Below are 17346 nucleotides of genomic sequence, written 5' to 3' on the forward strand. Positions count from 1 at the left end.
CACTTTATTATACAGTATGTATGTGTGTGTCCCTCTCATGACCTCAGTGTTGCCAGACCAGCTGTCTCCCTTTCTTGTATTTCCCTCCCGCCTTCCCCCTCTCTCTCTCGTCTTTTCCTTACTAAACATTTACTCTGAGATTAGGGATTTTTTTACCAGCCTTATCTGCCAGACAGCCCTCTGTATACAGGTGTCAGCGTCAAATGTCTGCAGTTTCTCAAGCAGGACCCACAGATCTTTGTACTTGAACAGAACTATTCCTTGAGGAAAGGAGCTTTCCTGCACGACGACTAATAAATGTCTTTGACACGCGACCGTACCAATAATAACACAGGAGTTTTCAAGATGTTGGCCTGCATTGGCTCACTTTATTTGACTGCAGTGCGTGACATTTGTGTTGAGGCAGTGATGTGTGTGTGTGTGTTTGTGTTCAATATACAAGCCCAGTTAATGAAGTCACAGAATACAATCTGTTGGTTTCCTGTACAGGGACGTGAATTGTTTTTACGTGTCCCTCTGCAGGAAACAATGTCAATGGAAACTTAGTTTGGATCCTTTTTCACCGTGGACACACAAACTAAACACATCCGTGGTTTATGGTGGGTGGATGTGGATGGGTCCAACAACACAGGACATAAACAATGAGACCGGTGTCCGACACAGTGTGTCCCAGAGCGTTGTTATGAAGTTTGTGACTAATCCTGACTGTACGTAGTTATTTTAAGACCAAACATTTTTTTTTTTGGTTACCATGTTTTTTCTAAACCTAACTACGTGGTTGTGTTGGCTAAACCTAAGTGTCGTTTTGAAGCGTAATTCTTAGTGGGACAGTTTATACTTGCCACGTGTGATGTTAATAGCATGCCTCCATGCCAGTGTGTGTTTGGTTCGTACGTGTTTATGTGTGTCCGAGTGTGAATGTGTGTGTTGGGTTCGGGTGTGTGGATGACGTGCGACAGGGTTTGACATCTGGCTCGCCACAGGGAGTTGCTTAAGTCTGCAATAGAAGCTGGAATTGGCTACAGGTGTCCTGAACATATTAAGCAGTGTGTCTAAGTGTACATGTTGTACCAATCTGCAGCTGTTGAACAGCAAACCTTCTGTTTCTCTCCTCTCTTTACTTCTTCCTGTTTTTCCAAAAAAAACATCCAGTCTATCTCTGATAAAATAAACCTCTATGATTAGTTAGTTAACTTAAAGTACTTGTCTAAAGATGCAGAGAACCGGGTCATGGTTTCAACTTAAACTTAAAAACTTGCATTTTAGGTGATTTAATTGTCTGTTCTGGAAACTGGTCAGAAACACCTTTTATTGTCAATATAGCTAGGAATGCTATACATCCTCTTGAGGATACATTAGGTGGTCTTGTTTCATATAATACCTGTATCTTCATTCTAGCTTTAAAACGGAGGCAGCCACAATCCTGCATGTCTCTGAGGGTTAAAGAACTACTGTTAGTTGAAGACAGGATGCAAAACGATTTCTTTCCTTTTTCCTCCAATCCTTGGCTCCCCTATCAGACATATAAATCCCACCGTGTGCTGTGTTGTGTTATGGATTGCAAATGTCAGGAGGTCAATGATATTTCATAAGCAGACTGCATGGGATCGATGTATCTGCCACAGATGCTGATAGCAACGTGTGAAAATCATCACGTAAGCGACCAAGGAACTAATCCTTTGTCCTTCCTTGAGATGCAAAGACTTTGACTGATGCTTCCGAAGAATATGAAAAGACAAGGCTGATTTATTTCAATATTCCTACATGCAGGAACAAAATTCCATTATCCTGTGTCATCCTGTTATAAACCTTCTCACTTGCCAGAGACCCCAATAAATGTCATAACATTGCCAGGTCGTTTTTCTGTTTCAGACAGCTTTATTACCTTCACCTAGATAGATCAGGTCAACTAATGCCACAGAGTGAAGGTGTGTGTATGTGCGTGGGGTAGGGGGGGTAACAGTTTCCAAAACTAAGAAGCCTTGTTCATCTTTAACATCCTGTCCCCAGCTCTTAAAAATGAAAAAAGGGATCCTTTGCTAGGTTTAGGAGTACAGAGAAAACAAGTCCCTATAAGGTGGGGAAAAGGCAAAAGGAGCAATGGAATGTCGAAATAAACTCTCCTTCTGGCAATGCTTGATGGGTAATAGATCAACGTGCCTTTTTATTCATCCTCCGACATGTTATTTAGGCCGTGTGCACGGTACCACTGCTTAACCTACGGTATGTGGATGTTGGGTTTAGCCGTAATGGCTTAATTGGAGGGAATGAGGATGTTGATATGGCCAGAAAACACACAGGGTGGACCTGCTGCAGAGCACGTAAGACCTTTTCTGTGGAGGTAGAATCTGGACTAAATCAATACTCTGTATGTATTCGTGTTTTGTCACCTGAGTCAAACGGTGTTACGCCAAGTACACGTCGGCTCTCAGCAAGTCCTTGCCACATCACTCAGGCTGCAATAACTCCGACACATGAAATTGTTTTTATTCTATTTGCAGAACTCCTTCTCCAGTGTCTTCCACATGGAATACGAGGAGCTGGGTGAAGTCCTAGACGGCCCCAAAAGGTAAGGCGATCGCCCTCAACTCAAAACCCTTTATTTAATTAAAACGTCCCGCAGATTGGCCTTGAGGCATACTCCAGCTGTTTCCACCAGTTATTGGCGCTAATGCTTCCTTGAGTTTGAAAACTACCCTTTACCTTAACCCTCAAAGGCCCTTAGATGACGTTTGTGTAACCGGCACTTCATTCTCACCATACAGTCGATATATTCACAGGTTTTGTGTGAAAGTTCTCTGAATGTCATTTTGAATTGCAATATAAAAGACAAGGCGGAGCAGCGCCGCCCAATAGTCAGACGTTTGGTGATTTGCAGCCCCGTGGGATTTTCTTGAGGTAATCCTCCTCCTTCACCTGCCAAATAACCAGACGTTTGTCCGCCAGCTTTCAGCTCAAAGCTCTCGTTCTCATTAGCCCGGCTCTTTTGGCTCGATACGCCGTCTTCAGGGTTGGTTTGACAGCTCCTCAATCACAATCTGTTTACCATGATGAAGTGGGCCTTTTCACTGTCCTGGAGGTGCTCCAAGACCTTTCTGAGAGGGTCTAACAATCCTCCCTCACGCACTCAGACACAGAGGTTTTGAGGTCAACGTGCACTCTTCTTGCATGAGGCAGCTACTATAGCTGCCCATGTGGAGTAGCAGTTCCACAACATTGGATGGAGGTGTAGGGACAAAAAAAATGACATGCGTGCATTTTTGGAAGGTCAATTAACTGTCAAATAAAGGTAAAATGGCAAATTAAGGCCAAGTTCAAATCTGTAATATATATATATATTTAAAAGTGTAAGACGGTCAGGATCTCCCTTTGAGTGCAGACAGGAGCAGATATAGTATGAACATTTTTTTAAATATTGATTGAAGAATGTGGTCTTTCACGTTCGGTTTTTGTAAGGCTTTCCCTCTGCTTCTGCTCAAACCGTGTATTAAGTAACTCTGTAAAAATTCCCCAACCAATAGAATGCCAAGTGTCGTGTTGACCAATGAAATCATCCCCGCCTCATTGCGAGTGCATTTGCTTTACTTAGAGTGTCCCTGATGGGCGGTTATTCTTTAACCTGATTCATGCACTTCTGGCCTGACCAACACCTGTTCGTTCCCCCTCTGGCATACCAACAGGAGGCTGATGTAGCAAATAAAGTAAATTAGTGTGGGCGCAGGTTGGTTTATATACATTAATAGTGGAGAATGTGTGGATAAAAATAGATTACTAGAGTAGCATTACTTTTCTTGCAATAAGTATTTGTTGTAAATCATGCAGTCCATAAAAAGCACAATACAAGTGAGATGTTTCCAGAAACGATAATGTCTCACACACAGTACAGTTTATCAAAGAGAAACCAGAAAGGACACCAAGAGGAATGACGAGCAAGCAGCCAATCAGAGATCCGAATGATTGAATGATGTCGAGGGTCGCGATGAGAAGAAAACGATTGGAGGAGGCTCCAGCTGCAGAGCTTCCTGACATCAACTCGTTCTCCAGCCAGGAGGAGCGAATGAGCTGTAATCTGATTTAAGTTGCAATGAGATAGAAATCCCCCTCAGCCCCCCCCTCGTTGTCTCCAGGGTGGCCTGGCATCCCCAGTTGCTACGCAGCATCTAAAATTCAATCTTAATCTCAGTCCGAGCAACAGAATTGAACTGTGTGTGTCCGTTTGCGCAGTTGCGTTGTTTGCTTTATACAGTATCTCACCAAAATATGGGGCGATATTGGTCTTTCATAAGGTTTCGTCATCAGTATCGTCTACCTGGAATAGAGGATATGCTACAGTTTGATGAATTATGTATTTATATTGGAATTTATGAGTAATACGACAGCTGTGTGAGAACCCCTGGATACCCCTGATAGTAATGGGACCAGATGAGATTTCACTAAAGTATGCATGTTTTCTGCTGCTATGTAGGTTTCCCATCGTGACTAAGGAGCGTCTCCATCCTGACAGGAACAACAAACTGAAACTTGAAATGTAATTTAACCAGAATCATGAAATTCTCAAATGTATGTGAGAAAACAAATCCTCAAAGAAAACAGTCTTCATCAGTTTGCTCACTTGATCACAAAGATGGTTCAGTTGATGTTGACTCAGCTTCGCCATGACAACGGATGACAATTATAATCTACTGGCTGATTGAGATGGTGAGATGCAGTCGAACTGATAACAAATGCTGCTGGGCTCCTTTTGCTCACAAACAATCAGGATTTATTGACTCTATTTTCACACTAATACCTGCTCCTGGTAGAGATGCAGCCCGGAGACATAGAGTCAATACAACCTGACAGGAATCAGTGTGTGACCATCTTTTTATTGGTAAATCAGACAGACCTGTCAGATCTCATGAGCTTCCCGTTTTGAATGGAGAGCGAGTGGATATTCTCCAAATGAAAGTGTGTGCAAACAGAGCTCAGTATGAACGCGACCAAGCAAAGTGAAGGGGAAAACGGGCAGTTTGTGAAAATCCCAACGGGGATGACACAAACCAGATGTCTTATCTCGTCCCATCCGTCATACTGTCTTGCTCTCATGGCTGTCTCTCCCTTGTTTAGATCTCATAACGGCCTTTTAAATACGTCTCTGTGTTTATGCTGGATTTCCTCTTGGAGGACTGCGTTCAGGCAAAAAAACGCCAACTGGGCCAACGTGGGATGGGAGGGGCCCTGCAGGATGTTAGCTTTGACCGGCTGGAACCACAGGAGGCTTTTTATAGTGACATTAACCCGGGGCTGCAGCTTTACGATGATGGGCCGAAGCAGGAAGTTTAGTCGGGCTGAACCGATGTTGCTCCGGATCACAGGGACGACAGGCGGAGCGTTTCAAGTTGACAAAGTAGGGCCATTTCTTGGCTTTTTCTTGATCCGGAGTTTGATCGTAGCGCTGGGTTGAACGGCGACGTCGCACTGTCATGGTTTTTAGTGATGCTGGAGGCTATTCGCTGGCCTCATTTAAGTCAATCACAGAGAGCGGGAAAGGAAATGTGGATTTTAGTCTGTTTGGTTAATTAAACTCGAGCTGTGTGTGTGTGTGTGTGTGTGTGTGTGTGTGTGTGTGTGTGTGTGTACAGTTAAATCCCGTCTGGACAGAACACATTGTTATTATTCGCCTGAAGCCTTAAAGTCATCCAAAATGAAACACACACACTCACACACACATTCACGCACATACACACACACACACACACACACACACACACACACTTATCCACAGTGATGGGAGAACTATTCATGGGCTGTATTCATGAAGCGTTGCTCCGAGTGACGTTTTCTAAGAATTGCCCCTGAGAGTTGAGACAAAATTCTGGATAAAAGCTATTCATGTGGCATCTTAGCCCTGATGAAAGCTTGGGGTGGAACACTGTTAGGAACAGGAGGGAGGACTTTTTAGAGGATTAAGAGTTTCTTAAGCAGAGGAGATAATAGGTTATGCCCTGACATCGTTTAAGACGTTGTTCATAATGGAAAAGGGGAACAGATTGGGCCATTTTGCTACTTTGGGTATAAAATGTTTTTTCCAAGCATGATAAATTACCATTAGCAAATAAATACAACTACTATCAGCACGTGAAGTGAAGTTTCAAACATTTTGTAGGCTACTTTAAAGTCGACCTATGGTTTATGATTTATTCACCAGAGATGCTCATTTAATAAAACAGTACTCATGATTACACTACATTTGAATAGAGAGGCTAAGCCACTCTGATGTTCCCCAATTGTATTGATTTTTTATCCCGTTTTTCATTTTACCATGAATTACGCATATGATGTTTCAATCTAAATATTTGCAAGTCCTGGTGCCGAACACAATGTCGTCATAGCTTCAGAGAGACGACGCTTTTTAGGGTGTCGTCTGTCTTGAACTTCAACAGTTATACAACAAAATGTGCCTTTCTTGATGTGCAAAATGATCTTTCAAATGGCCAAACATCACATGTGTAATTCATGGACCAACTAAAACGGGATCAACAGAAAGTCTAAAAGGTCTCCATTACAAGTAAAAGTATGTGAAAGTGAAGCAGAAGTAGCTTTAAAATGAAAATATTATAGTAATGTACAAACTAAACTTGTACTACAAACTGCAGCCCCAAACACACACCTAGCGAAACATACATTTTCTAGTTGACTTTCTCTCTCTCTCACACACACACACACACACACACACACACACACACACACACACACACCGTCTCGCCGCAGCACCTCCGCCAAAATCCACTGGCTTTTGCCCGAACCTCATGTTATGTTTATATATCCATTTTCCATCATCTATCATGCAGTATTATAGCCGAGTCTGTGGTTGAACTCGGAGCGACTTAAGACAACAAACAGGCTTATTAAGCGCTGACAGACGTGACTGACAGACCTCAGCTCGGGGGTGAGGGGGGTTGAGTGTGGGGGTGATGGGGCATGATGGGGGCTGCAGTTCTCTCATCAACCAGCAGGTGTTTTACTCTTCAGTGCTGTTAGCCTGCAGGTTGAGATTTAGGGTTATAAGCACAGAGAGACCGACTAAATTAGTAAAATTAGCAGCTCAATACTTCATCCACACTCTTAATAATAAGGAATAATCTAATTCTGTGCATTCAAACTCCAGTAGGAACTTAAAATTAGAGGTGCATCCCTCCAAACAAACAACTAAAATCGTGTTTTCCAGTGAAGTCCAAACCCCCCACTGGTCCTGCAGGGTGGTGACTCATCCTCTCATTATGCATGGTTAGTTATGAAGTTGTTTGTGCTGTTGTGTCTCCTCAGGGACTGTGATGTCAGTCAGATTAACTACATGTATGCCCAGTACGTTAAAAACACCATGCAGCCTCTCAACATTGCAGACGTCACCAAGGACCAACGCTTCCCCTGGACAGTCAGTGTACCTTTGCTTTGCTTTTTCTTATATTCTTTACTTTTTTTTTCTTTTCCCAACATGACTAATTATGCCTTTTGTCCTCAGAGGGAAGCCCCAGATCAAGCCAGCGACCAGATAAAGAGTTTGCTCTGCACGCCCATCAGGAATGGCAAGAAGGACAAAGTCATAGGTGGGATCTCTGTCTCTCTTCCTCTGGTGATTTAAAAGACTGATGTTGGGTGTAGACCACCAGCACAGACAGACAAAACACTAATATCAACCTTTTTGTCTGCATTTGCCGTTGTCTGTTCCTAACACATCTACTGGTATCAAAACAGGAAGTGGTTAAGTAGTAAAGCCCGCCTCTTCCTCGAGATGATTGGTTGCCTGGGCCAAGTATGAAATCGACGAGTCGGCGCATAAACTGTATATAATAGGTCGACTTAGTCATCGGGATGTCACCCATTGATTTATGGACTACGTTTTTGAAACCTTGTTTTTGGCATTTTGGGCGACTAGTGGAAGGAAGTGAAAAGGGTCATTTTCTCAGGACCTTTTTTAAGAACATTTAGGGAGATATCGGTGAATGAGGCCTATTGTTCTCATATTGTTTCACCACTTAAATCTGTGGTTTCCCCGTTACTTTTCCAGCCATTGCTGTAACATCACCCCCAGGCGTTCGTTGCTCTGACAATCATAACCCATCCAGCATAGCATTGCCACGTTTATTATCCACCCACAAATAGTCCTGCCACTCCAGCCATCACTGTGATTATCATCAGCATAATTATCCGATAGTGGCTCTATTAGTCGGGTGAAGATGACGAATGACCGTGGATGTCCCTCAGTGATCAAACAAAGCAGGTCCTCACAGCCTCTCGTCCAGCCTTTAAGAGTCCTGGTGACGAAGATCAAAACAGTTGAGCGTATTCCAATGAAGGGTCCTGCCTTTTTCTCCTCCAACAGATTCATGCAAACCAGCTCCTGTTTTACTGCATGAATACACACTTAGCATCAGAGATGCAATATTCTGTTACGTGTCCTTGTAAGGCACGGGTTTATGTCAGGTGTAAACAAACACTGGAAATCTAATTTGTATGCCTCCATGTCGGCAACATTATGTTCTCTGGTTGTTTGTCTGTACACTTTTTTTTATTTCATGACACCAACATTGGGTTTAGGCTATAAAACTACCTAAGCATCATGTTTAGGTTTTAAATAACTACATACTGTTAGGTTTAGGCAACAAAATGAATGTTTTAATAAAAAATACTCCAATATATACGATCTATATGTTGTCTGACAGCGAAATGAAATGAGGGTTAACAAATAGTGTTGTGCAACAAAAAAGCATTAGATTCCATTTTGCTGCGTTGGAAAATACAATAAAGGACCACCGCTATGTTTCCGTGTGCGTCCATGTAGGTGTGTGTCAGTTGGTGAACAAGATGGATGAAGCATCAGGAAGTGTGAAGACCTTCAACAGGAACGACGAGCAGTTCCTGGAGGCGTTCGCCATCTTTTGTGGTCTCGGCATCCAGAACACACAGATGTATGAAACAGTGGAGAGAGCCATGGCCAAGCAAGAGGTCACTCTGGAGGTCAGCCTCACACACACACACACACACACACCCGCACACGCATGCTACATAGTGATTTGAATGTTAGGGGACAAAACAATTTGATAAGGTTAGTAAAACCTTAGTAAAAACATCACGATTTGGCCTAAATTACTAAAACATCTAAACAAATAATTTTAGAACTCAGTTAGTGTGTGTGTGTGTGTGTGTGTGTGTGTGTGTGTCTAAGAGCCTCTCTCTGTACGTGGGTGTGTGAGTGACAGTGACGAGGCCATGCAGGAGGATTTTTCCAGCTGCTTCTTGACACTTTGCTGCCTTCAGCCTCAGAAAAGCACAAATTCATTAAAAACGAGCCCACACACACACACACACACACACACACACACACACACATACACAGCTTCTATTCCATTTCATGTTCTTCTTCTCTACCAACATTCAGTCACACACATGCATACACACCGTACACACTTTCTGTTGTCAGTAGTGGAGCTGTCAGCTTCAGGGCGTCGGAGGTGATGTCTGCAGCTGACGCCCGCCTCCTCGGCCTCCCAGCAGCCTTCATTTGATCAAAATGTAAAATCAATTTGAAGTGGATGTCACGTTTACATCACTGCAAAGCAGAACACCGACATTTATGGTTGCAAGCCATTAAACGAACTGAGCAGCAGCAGCTCATTGGTGGAAATGCTTTCAAGCATTTCCAACCTATGTTATCCTGTTCGGCCATTTTGTTTATTGTTCTTCTTCCGTACGTTTTTTGGCCGTCTCTAGCTTCTGTATACTTTCAGCTACAAAAACCATTCAACTATCAAAATGTTCAGCTTTTTCAGCTCTTTTGTGCTGATTTTCAACCTTTTTTCTGCCTTTCATACTTTTTGATATATTCAGCCTTTTCCATATTTTTTTTTCAATGCATTCCTATGGAGATCAGCCTAAAAACCTCTTTAACATCCTCATCTTTGAACTCCGACTACTATGTCCACTACTTGTAATAGTACTACTACTAATACTACTACTACTAGCCTACTACTGATACTATGTCCACTACTTGTAATAGTACTACTACTAATACTACTACTACTAGCCTACTACTGATACTACCTCCACTACTTGTAGTAGTACTAGTACTACTACTACTACTACTACCTTTACTACTAGCCTACTACTGATACTACTTCTAATACTTCTACTACTAGCCTACTACTGATACTTCCTCCACTACTTGTAGTAGTAACACAGCTTTCACACGGGAAGGGCATCGGCAAAACTTTCTGGAGGACAAGAATGCCGGCGCTGCTAGTGTAACCCAGAGGTAACTACAGTTACTTGCTGCATGTAATCGCTTCAGGTCTGTTTTTGGGTGCGTTGCCCTTTAAGCACCGCGTTACGGCAGTTTTTACGACAGCCACCTGGTTTCCGCCCCTAGTGGGAATCGCGGGCTCAGAGGGATGTAGTGAAGCTGCAGCCGAACACGTTGCTTCTCCGATATAGACTCTTATTACTGTAGTGTTTCCATTAGCAACGGTCGTCACCCCCTTGACCATTCTTCAGGCAAACACATATTAGACATTCATACATCAACATAAATAAAAAGAGAGCTCTCTATTTTTTTTTTGCTGGCCAGCCATTTATTTTTATTTTGAAAGGACAATTGAAAGACTCTTTTATAAAACACCTGATTGGTGATTATTTTTATTTTATTTTATATATTTATGGGGTAAATACTCCCTGAACCGAAGGACTATTAACTCAGACAGAGCATTCAAGTGTTTTTTCCTTTTCTATCAAAGGGAATATTTTAACTTCATTTGTTTTTATATATAAAGTGAATGTTCTTATAACTGCCACGTCGCTTCTTCTTCTTCTTCTTCTTCTTCTTCTTCTTCTTCTTCTTCTTCTTCTTCTTCTTCTTCTTCTTCTTCTTCTTCTTATGCTGCGCCCGGCCGCGCTCCGTGGCAAGACGGCCACCAGGCACTCGCTGACGGGCCCTCCCTCTGGGCTTGGCTCCAGACGGGAGCTCCGGGCTTCCTCCAGGCCGGGTCACTCCTCTTCTTCCTAGGTTATTCATGGGAGTCTTTTGAACCATTCTTAGTCTGGCCGCTCACCTGAGAACAATTTGCCATGGGAAACCCCACCAGGAGCACAAAGCTCCAGACAACACAGGCCTCAGGGTCATAGGGACACGCAAACCTCTCCACCGCGTTAAGGTGATGGTTCCCGGAAAGGTTTTTTTTTTTGGTTGTGGGAAACCGGAGCACCCGGAGTAAAACCCACAGGGGAGGGGATAATATGGGAGGGGTTGAGGAGATACTTAATTTGGCCGCCCTTTTTTTTATAATTATATATAGCTGTATTTTTTTACAGCATATATTATTTTCTGAATTATAAATTTAGGGCCAAATTAGGACACAGCACCAGTTCAACGTCTTTTGCGCAGACCGATGCTGTGAAGAGAGAAGAGAGATTTCTCTTGAAGAGAGATTTCTTCTTCTTGGGGGGCTGCACCTCCTCTGGCAGCTCCACCCAAGGAAGACTCTGCTCGAGGCTTTCGACCTGGAGCTCAGTCACCAGTTGGTCGGGTGATATCTGGTGCAGCTCCTCAGCTCCCTGAAGAGCACCACCATTCACAACCTCGATGTCTTCTGGTTCCTTCGCCAGCTCCTGGGTCCTCTGCTGGAGTTCTGCCTTTAGCTGAGATAATTCAGCTCTGAGGTCCTTGTTGTCCTCCTCGGCAGTCTGGAGGTCATCTGAGAGCTGCTGGTTGGTGGAGACCTGTTTTCTCAGGGCCTCCATCGCCTGCTCCACGTTTGAGCTCCTCAGTGAGGTTCACCCTAATGCTGTTCTCTTCAGCATTGATTCGCTGCTGCTCAAGCAGCAAAGGTTTTTTTTTTTGGTTGTGGGAAACCGGAGCACCCACAGGGGAGGGGGTAATATGGGAGGGGATGAGGAGATATTTAATTTGGGGCCAAATTGTTTTTTTTCTAGTGGGGGGAAACCGGCGCTCCCGGAGAAAACCCACACGACACAGTACAATTCACTGTGCCGCCCTTTTTTTTACAATAATATATAGCTGTATTTTTTTACAGCATATATTATTTTCCGAATTATAAATTTAGGGCCAAATTAGGACACAGCACCAGTTCAACGCCTTTTGCGCAGACCGATGCTGTGTCGGAACCTCTTGAAAAGAGATTTCTTCTTCTTGGGGGGCTGCACCTCCTCTGGCAGCTCCACCCAAGGAAGACTCTGCTTGAGGCTTTCGACCTGGAGCTCAGTCACCAGTTGGTCGGGTGAGGTCTGGTGCAGCTCCTCAGCTCCCTGAAGATCAGCACCATTCACAACCTCGATGTCTTCTGGTTCCTTCGCCAGCTCCTGGGTCCTCTGCTGGAGTTCTGCCTTTAGCTGAGATAATTCAGCTCGGAGGTCCTTGTTGTCCTCCTCAGCAGTCTGGAGGTCATCTGAGAGCTGCTGGTTGGTTGAGACCTGTTTTATCAGGGCCTCCTTCGCCAGCTCCTGGTCCAGGGTCCTCTCCTGGAGATCTGCCTTTAGCTGAACGAATTCAGCTCGGAGGTCTTTGTTGTCCTCCTCAGCAGTCTGGAGGTCATTTGATAGCTGATGGTTGGTGGAGACCTGTTTTATCAGGGCCTCCTTCGCCAGCTCCTGGTCCAGGGTCTTTTCAGATAAATCAGCTTGGAGGTCCTTGTTGTCCTCCGTGGCGGTCTGGAGGTCATTTACCAACTGCTGGTTGGCGGAGGCTTGTTTTATCAGGGCCTCTTTCGCGAGGTCATGGCGCAGAGTACTCTGATCAAGCTCTTCTTGCAGATGAACTAGTTGATCTCTGAGGCCTTGGGCGACCTTCACCTCAGCCTGGAGATTAATGGTTGTCTCCAGGTTGATTGAGGCCTGTACTTTCAAGTTCTCCAATTCCTCCTCCTTTTCAAAGTTCTCCTGCCTGAGGCTCTGGATAGCCTTCTCCTGGTGTTCAAACTTTTCCTGGAGGATTAAATGAGACACCTTGAGGTCCTCATGCTCCCTCTGAAGAACTTTCTTCTTCTTTATCTTCACGGTGCAATGGACTGCAGAGGCGATCTCCATTTTATTCAGAGTCTCTGGCTCACTTGCCTTCTTGAGCATCTCCAGTTCGCCACGGATGGCCTTGCCCCGATTGATGTGCATTTCCTTCAGGGTCTTTTGCCGTTTGAGCTCCTCAGTGAGCCCCATCCTAATGCCGTACTCTTCAGCGTTGATTCGCTTCTGCTCACGCAGTTGCTCACGCAGCTGGTTGATGGTCTCCTGAGGGGTCAGTTGGACACGAGTCCTGCTGTTTCCCTGCTGCATCTTGGCTGCAGGAATGATAGTTTACAAGACGGTACAATGTAAACTGGCTTTCGCCGATGAACAGATGGACGAGAAGAGCAGACTGGTGGAGACAGCCCGCTCCAGATGTAAAAGTTCTGTCACTATCTGTTTGAACGTAGATGAAATTTCGTTCCTCTCACAAAGTTGCAAAAAGCTCAAAATATCACTATCTATTCACTCTCAATCACTATCTCTCTAAAGCTCTCTCTCTCTCCAAACTCCAAAAACTCCACGATGAGTTCTGGTCGCTGCTTGTATTTATACAGTCCAGGGTCACGTGATGTCACCAGTCATCAAAGACATCAAGACATCAAAGCACATTGTACATTCCAAAATGAAAAAAAAAGAAAAGAACTTTCAGGTTGCCATAGTAACCGCTGCCCTTAAACATGTGTACATTGTTTTTTTGGTTTTTCATCGACTTCAGCACCCCAAAAGTTCGCCATACTTTAACTTCCAAACGTGATTAAACGTTTAAAGCGTTCACAAGACTGTGGACTTTATTGGGTCAAACATTCATGTCGATGGTCCATACGGTTTTCCCGATATCGCAGTTTGAGTTTGGTGAAGTTTCAGATGTTATAATGGGTGTGAATGGCACGGAATCTTCAGCTTGTGTCGATATAATATAATATTTCCAACTATTTAGTAAGTCTACCAGAATTGTATTTGTTTTATGTTAACATTTCACACATTTTTTTAATATATACTGTATATATACAGTATATGCAGTATATACAGTATATACACGGTCCACTTTTTTCTTGGGTACAACCACAACCATGAATCATCATTCACCTGTCTCCTTGTTCATTCAGATTAACTGGCATACAGACAATCTTATTTCCCAGTAAAACAGGAAACAAGGAAACACAGGCAGGACATAAGGTCGGGAGGAATTTGATGATTCAAAACATTAGCTCACCACCTTCTCTCTCTCGTTGGTACTAGCTGATTTAAGTACGTGCGGTTAAAATCACGTTTTTCATTTCAGCTTGTCTTTAAAGGGCGGGTCCACCATTATGATTATCATGTTTTTAAATCATTCTGTAGCTTCCCACTGCTGTTCCCATATACACATATATCTCATGTAACATGGTTGGCAATCTTCTGACCCCACTCCGGTGTGCAATCCTACACAAGTTCCTGAAAATGGTGCAGTTTCCTGAGAATGAACCTGAATCTACAGAATTTCTTATATATATCGGAGGAGGGCGTGTCCTCATGGCGATTACGCACATGGTGTATGATGGTCAATAAGCAAGCATATTTTAATATTTAGGGCGCTTTTCGGCATGAGACTGTGACATTGCAGAAGTGTAGCACCGCCCCTCCAGTCCCCCCGTAAACTCTGCTGGCTCTGTCATCACTTTTCTCATATTAAGCACATTTATAATGTAACTGTACGCTGCTCAAATATCCCATTTCACTGGGGCAACATGTCATTCATCCCTTTGCATTCTACTTAGGTGTGAATATACAGGGGAGCCACATGAGCAATACCTGATTGGTGGAAATGCTTTAAAGCATTTCCAACCTATGTTATCCTAATCTTTATTATTGGTGGAAATGCTTTCAAGCAGTACTACTACTACTACTACTACTTCTTCTACTGATACTACGTCCACTACTTGAACTTTTACTCATACTACTACTCCTTTTGCTACTAGCCTACTACTGATACCATGTCCACTACTTGTACTTGTACTAGTACTAGTACTACTTCTAGTTTACTACTAATACTACCTCCACTACTTGTAATAGTACTAGGACTACTACTACTAGTACTTCTACTTCTACTACTACTAATACTACTAATAATTGTACTAATATTACTAGTACTAGTAGTACTTCTACTTCTACTACTACTAATACTACTAATAATTGTACTAATATTACTAGTACTACTGCTAATACTTCTGCTACTACTAATACTACTTTTACTAATACTACTAGTATTACTGCTACTACTACTACTACTACTACTACTGATACTACTCCTACTACTTCTATTAGTACCCTACTAATACTACAAACAAAAAGAACATTCAAATATTAAAGTGTTCAACTCTTTAAGGACATTTCAACGTGTCTTCAACATTTTTTTCCCTTTCATATTCTTTTCAAATATTCAGGTTTTTCATATTTGTTCAGCTATTTAGCTTATTTCATACATTTGCAGATATTAAGCTTTGTTAATATTATTTTCAAATATTGAGCTTTTTTCATAATTTTGCACATATTCAGCTTTTTCATACTTTTCACATATTCAGCTTTCTGAATATTCTCTTCAGCTATTCAGATTTTCAAACTTTTTGCATATTCAGCTTTTTTTAATATTCTCTTCAAATATTCAGCTTTTTCATACTTTTGCACTTATTCAGCTTTTTGAATATTCTCTTGAAATATTCAGCTTTTTAAATATTTTCTTCAAATATTCAGCTTTTTTAATATTTTCTTCAAATATTCAGCTTTGTTTTCAGTGTTGCTTCAGCATTAAAGCATTTCCACGTATTTCCGCAGGAAATACATTTTCTAGTTCCATATGACTTTTCCACACTGTTAATCACACAAAATGATGGAGTTAATACTTTAGTAACAGCAGCAATCACAAAGAATTCTCAATAGGTTATTTTATAATGGGAAACACTGATCAACCGTAGCAACATCAGCGTGTAGCAGATGTAGCATGTAATTCAATGAATGAATGGGACATACGGTGATATTATATATCTTTTGTATGACATTTACTTTCCTCTAAGCCTTGGGACACATAAGCATTACAATGTTATGACTGAGGACGTCGCCAGTATGTCGGTTCATAACTGCAGTGGGCAGCTACTGGTCTACCTCCCTTTTGTTCTCTCTCCCACTGTGTTTGATTTCAGCTGTATGTGGCTGCTGTAGCATAAAGACTCGATAGATATGCTACAGAGAAGAGTCTTCATTTTGGATAGTAAAGATTATGTTATGTTAGTAGGAGTGCACAGCGTGGGAAAGAATGTATTTATATCTGTATGTATTCTTTTTTTTGACACAAGACGACACAAGGCTTGCTATAGTGACAATGAACTCCAGAGCGTGGTGGTGTGTTCTTATATTTGAGTGATGTTTGATTGATGAGTAGCACCAGCTTTTATTTTCTTCCCTGTCAAACGCCTGTTAACGAGCGTTACAGCGCCCTCTTTATTGTTCTCAGATGAGTCAAAATCTGAGATATTTTCCAGCAGACTTTTGTTTTTTTTGCTCCAGCAATTATGTGACATGCAACATTTAATAATGGGAGTTTTCAGTGTGTTTACAGTCTGAAGAATAGAAGCACATCATCTGCAAAGTGTCTAAGGCATACCGACGCAGATCGGATGATAAGAATGCAAAGGCAATCATCAGTCTTGCGCCTCGGGTGGTCTGGTACCAAGCACACTTATGAATCACCCTGCCCTCAAACATTGTGTTTGTTATGACCAATGCATGAGTAGGACAAAAGTTCAAGAACAAGGGACCATGTGTTGTTGAACATTAGGCAGGCTGTCCCTCCTAATCGCCCCCTCAAGGATTCTCCCTCATTGCCCATGTGAGAGTTGGAGTCTCCCAGCAGAACCATAGAGTCCCGAGACAGAATCCTTTAGAGGCCGTCACCCACAGACTCCAATAAGACCGGGTACTCCGAACTGCTGTTAAGTGCATGAGCACAAACAACAGTTAGAGACACACAGTACAGAGCTCTGCTGGGGGAACTGCCCGGCTGCCTCTTACCTTATGCAACTCCAGAGAAGGAGGGTTCAGATCCAGTTTGGATCCAGACCCAGTTTTACACGGGTAGAGATGAGTCCAATTATATCTATTTAGTGTCCCTCTACCTTCTGCACCAACTGCAGTTCCTTCCCCACCAGAGAGGTGATGCAATGCAAGGCAAGGCGTCACCATGCCAAAGTCCTTGCCTTTGCCTGCTGCCTGGTTTACAATGAACCCGACCCTAATGCCTTTCCTCGGCCCGTTTGCTCAAAA

The 17346-nt window shown here is 42.9% G+C and overlaps 1 protein-coding gene across 2 annotated transcripts in view; it reads left to right on the forward strand.

Annotated features, from left to right (window-relative positions):
- Positions 1-17346, forward strand: part of pde5ab (phosphodiesterase 5A, cGMP-specific, b) — a 43860-nt gene that overhangs the window by 12196 nt on the left and 14318 nt on the right. For both annotated transcript variants that reach the window (XM_084002641.1, XM_084002640.1), the window contains exons 8-11: positions 2502-2569; positions 7306-7414; positions 7502-7586; positions 8822-8997. In XM_084002641.1, coding sequence (XP_083858767.1) covers positions 2502-2569; positions 7306-7414; positions 7502-7586; positions 8822-8997 — 438 coding nt within the window. The remainder of the gene's footprint in view (positions 1-2501; positions 2570-7305; positions 7415-7501; positions 7587-8821; positions 8998-17346) is intronic.

Source organism: Eutrigla gurnardus (genome assembly GCF_963514095.1).
Source record: "Eutrigla gurnardus genome assembly, chromosome: 23".
NCBI lineage: Eukaryota > Metazoa > Chordata > Actinopteri > Perciformes > Triglidae > Eutrigla > Eutrigla gurnardus.